Genomic DNA, 4,362 nt, shown 5'->3' with positions numbered 1-4,362 from the left:
CCTGGGGGGGAAACAAGGACCTGGCTAACATACATCCACCTAGCTTTCCACTCACAACCTACATGTCGAGGCGATGCCTCTCAACCCATCTCTAACCATATTCTCATAAAGAGGAAACACGGAGACCAGATATTCTGCGTGCAAAGTCAAGTTGACAAGCCGCGAAGAGGAGGCTGCCCCATCTAGACCAACCTGAAGACATAAAGAAGAAGGACATCATTTGCTCTAGAGCTGAGAAAGCAAATCAGACCGACACCAGCACCCACAACACCAATTGCCACTCGACTGAGGCTGTTCAAAACCCCCTACTAGCCATCGTCACTGCAGAGGCAATTCTACCACCCCCCAGGGAAAAAAAAGCAATAAAAAGTTTTCAAAATATAGTTTAAAAGAGAGGCTTCAGCCAATTCTGTCCCCACTGAAGCCAACAGAAACCGAATCATACAGCTTTTTGGTCTGCTTTTCTAATCTGCGGTCTCTCTCTACCATGGGTCACTGGCTCTTGCTTTAGGGGACACTGGTGACATCAGCCGCTGCCGAGAGGTGGCTGGGTTACTCAGATTAGTCATATCAGCCCACTTGCTGCTGGAATGGAAATAAAAGAAGAAGAAAATCAAATATAACCCTGACCTTAAAAACATTGCCATGGCAGTACACCAGAAGACAAAGCTCTAAGCAAACACCGAGCGAGGAGCGAGACTATGGGCCAAGAGGCTGGGAACCTCTCTCCTCCTAGCGCCTAGAGAATGAGCAGTCGCAGAAAATCCTATTAACAGAAGGAACATGCCAAAAGAGCCTGGCAGTTATTCAGGGAATCACAAGCCAGGGCTGTCAGGCCAAATTAATATCTAAGGGCAAAAGTGAGGAGGGAATATGCTTCCTGGGCAAAAGTCTATCCAGCTCCATTGAAGCCAGTTGTGTTATTGAAAAGAAACAGAAGCAGCATCTCTCCGTGCCACCGTATGCGAGGATCCAAACATTTCAGGCTTGTAGCAAATTATCATCAGTTCATTATCTGCGGGATGCTGAACAGACAGCAATGAAGGGAAGGGCCCTGTCACAATAAACTTCTCATTAAAAAGAGAGAGCTTGCAAGTGAGTGAACAGAGCAAAACAGAGGAGCTGGGAAGTGGCAAAACTAGTATGAGTGTGACCAAGGGCAAAGCAAGGCTTGTAGCTAGCCAGTTCTGCGTTTTCTATTCAGGAGGTTTTATTAATGAATACATTCATTGATTTCTTAGTGTATTAATGACTAATGAGACAAAGCAATAAGAAATCAATGAATAATGAGACAAAGCATAGATTCATTGATTTCTTATTGCTTTGTCTCATTAACTTGTTGCATTCGGTGAGATGAAGAGATTGCTGTACCCACTACTTTCAGCCAGCCTACATTAAGCATCTTCCCCCCTATTGATTTCCAGTGATAACTGGATGCATAACTACTTTTCATGTCTTTGAGAGGTCTCCCCAAGAGTCTACTGAAATGTCAAGCCATTGTGCAGTAGATCCAGCCAGCTCATATATCAAGTCACGAGCTGATTTACCTGATTGGGGTTTCCACCCTGGAAGGATAATAGACAATCCTGTATTTCTTTGGTTGCCTTAGGGGAGGACTCCAGGTAAGATGCATGCTTCTGGAGGTCACTTCTGATATATAAAGGTCAGGGGGTTCAAATGGGGTCCTGCATGAGCAGGGGCAAATTTCACGGGACTGCCTAAGAAGCCAGAATGTGGTTACCTTCTCAAACTGCCTTTTCTGCCCATGTATACTTTCTAGCTCATAAATTAGTGATATGTTCTAACCAAGTTACAGACTTCTTCCCTCAAAAGTATGGAAAATGATCCAGCCAGCCACCCATGAGATCAACTCTGCAAAGTTGGGCATGGGGAAGAATATAAATACTCCGCTGAGAACAAACTGTGTATCTTGTAGGATGCTGGCAACATATTTTAAATCTGAGCGTGAATCATTGCCATTGATTCAACAGATGGCCCAGGCCTTTGCCAGTTCCAAAGAGTTAGAGAAATTGAACAAGCAAACATAATTTTAAAAAGCAGCCCATTTTCTCGGGGCTAACTTGCGTCTGCCTTAATTATATCAAACAAGTATGGATTAATAGAGATGAGTCAATTTATTTTGCTGGAATTTCAAATCCACTTGAATAAAGCTGTGTTCGAAAGTTAGATGCTCCCATTCTGCATATGAAAAACGATGAGAAAAAATGAGCAGGGAGAAAAGATTATAACTTTGTGCGGGGAAGAAGGAGGGCTGTGTGTATATTCCTGGGCATCCAGCTTACCATTTGGTCTTTGATCCCTAGTTCGTGGCACCAACCACAACCCCCACAAGTGTTTTTTACTTGCCTATCCCCTGCAGATGCACAGTTTAAATTATAGTTGGAGATAGGTTCAACCTTAATACTCCTGCAGTCCCTCTCTCCAAGAACCCTTTAAAAGCCCATTGTGTTCATCAGCAGATCCCTTGTTTCTTCTGACATCTCAGCAATGCACTCGGGAGGCAGTAGTACATCCCAGAGGAGGTCCAGGAAGGAGGATGCATTTATCCTGCCTTCACAAAGTATACAACTGGAGGGAGAAATCTTCTTTCTCTCCTCCCCCATGGTTTATTGTGACTATTATGTCCTTGCAGTACTACCTCCTGAGTGCTAGGTGCTTTCCAAATGCAGAGCGTTTCAACGAGGGGAACCAACCCATGGCCAAGGAAGAAGAGTTGGGCCATGGCAGGGAACACAGACAGCGAGTGGGGCTGAAGGGCAAAGGAGGCTTCACCTCACCTGTGTTTTCACTCTTGCTCCTGTCTTTGATCCTGCTGCACAGGACCTGGGTGAGCCTGCTGACCAGCGAGCCGAGCAGAGGGAAATCCAGCACGTTGTACACCGTGAGCTCCAAGGGCTCCGAGGCCACCTGCCTCAACTCTGCCTCATCTGCATTTTTCACCCCTGCAAACACAAAGTGCAGACAGCAAGTCAGCGGAGACCTGCTGGGTAATGCTAAAGATAGACAGGTCTTCCTTCTGCCATTGCACCCTCAGCAGGGACCGGACACAACTGCAATGGCTGTGCTCGCCTGGTGGCCAAGTGGCCTGGCCATCCCCATGGAGGGGACTGTTCTGCAGTGTCCCCAAGGCTTGTCTACAATCCAGACCACAAGAAGCACATCTGGATTGTTTTTTTAACTCTGCAGAGTCAAGGGGACTTTCTTCGGTGGCCTAGAGTGATCCTGGTGAACGCTCACCGTATTCCCTCTCCATCACATTGCACCGGGCGGCACTAGGCAGGAGGATGATATTGTTACGCTAAAGGACAAACACCACCGAGGTGGACATCCATGAATGCAGAAATAATTGTCTGTTATTTGCAGGGCACCAGCTTGCCCCACCGGGGATCTGTTGTCCATCGTGATATTGTATTGCTCTTCAGCAGCGTGGGTCATGTCTTCCTCCTTCATTACATTCACTGCTCACAGAGGTCAATGATCACACTAGGTTCAGGACAGTGGGGAATCAGCTCCACTTCTTATGGCCCTTCAAATGCCTCCTGGCACATTAAAGAGACAGAGATCCTCAGGTGATGTCTAGTGCGTGCCCAAAGAAATCAGTGCAGCTGCTCCAAGGGACGTCCAGAAGGGATGTGGCCACTGGTCTGCAGTTCTCTGGGAGTAATGCTTTCTTGAGTTGTCCTTTGGGTAACAGGCATAAAGGAGCAAGCACCAAAAGGGATCTTGCATGATCTCAAACATCATACACATATTTCCCAACTCTAGCAGGCCTAGAAATAAGATCAAACCAAAACCTTGGACTTAAGCCTTCCTGCATGTTGGGAAAGAGCCAGGCTTGAGCTGGGCCATGGCTTGACCTGGGATCCACCTCCATAACTCCTCGCCATGTTATTCAGGGAGGTGAAGGGCGTGTTTACACAGTAACACTCAGCAAAATTAAATCCGAATGAACTTTTAAAGTGGATTAATAACCCACGCTGCACTCTTCTGTAGGTGCCCTCTGTGGACACATGTATATGGGATTTTAAATGGCTTTAATTTGGTTTACCTTAATTCATTTTGAGGTAAATTAAGCTAAACTAAATTGAAGCAAGTCTAATACTTAACGAGATTGTCCGAGGGGGACTGCAGTTTAAGTAATCCACTTTGATTCCTAATTTTAGTTAATTCAGATTAACGTTCCCAGATGTCCCTGTGTAGACAAATCCCTAAAAGAACACTCTTTTTACTTGTTCAGCAACCTTATTACTTAGCCTCAGGAGGCAGCTTCTCATCATTATCCAGCCAGCTGTGCCTTACATGTCCTTCTCGTGACAAATTAAACCCAGGGGGCCTGTAGGG

At 46.0% G+C, this 4,362-nt stretch overlaps 1 protein-coding gene across 1 annotated transcript in view; it reads right to left on the bottom strand.

The window, feature by feature from the left end:
- LOC112549937 (collagen alpha-1(XX) chain-like) overlaps positions 1-4,362 on the bottom strand; it is a 30,074-nt gene that overhangs the window by 3,785 nt on the left and 21,927 nt on the right. Inside the window, exon 10 of the mRNA XM_025201657.1 lies at positions 2,799-2,963. Within this exon, the coding sequence (XP_025057442.1) occupies positions 2,799-2,963 (165 nt within the window). The remainder of the gene's footprint in view (positions 1-2,798; positions 2,964-4,362) is intronic.

This window comes from Alligator sinensis, unplaced genomic scaffold (genome assembly GCF_000455745.1).
Source record: "Alligator sinensis unplaced genomic scaffold, ASM45574v1 scaffold752_1, whole genome shotgun sequence".
Lineage (NCBI taxonomy): Eukaryota > Metazoa > Chordata > Crocodylia > Alligatoridae > Alligator > Alligator sinensis.
Note: the sequence above shows the minus strand (reverse complement) of the source record. Positions and strands in the feature narration are given on the sequence as shown.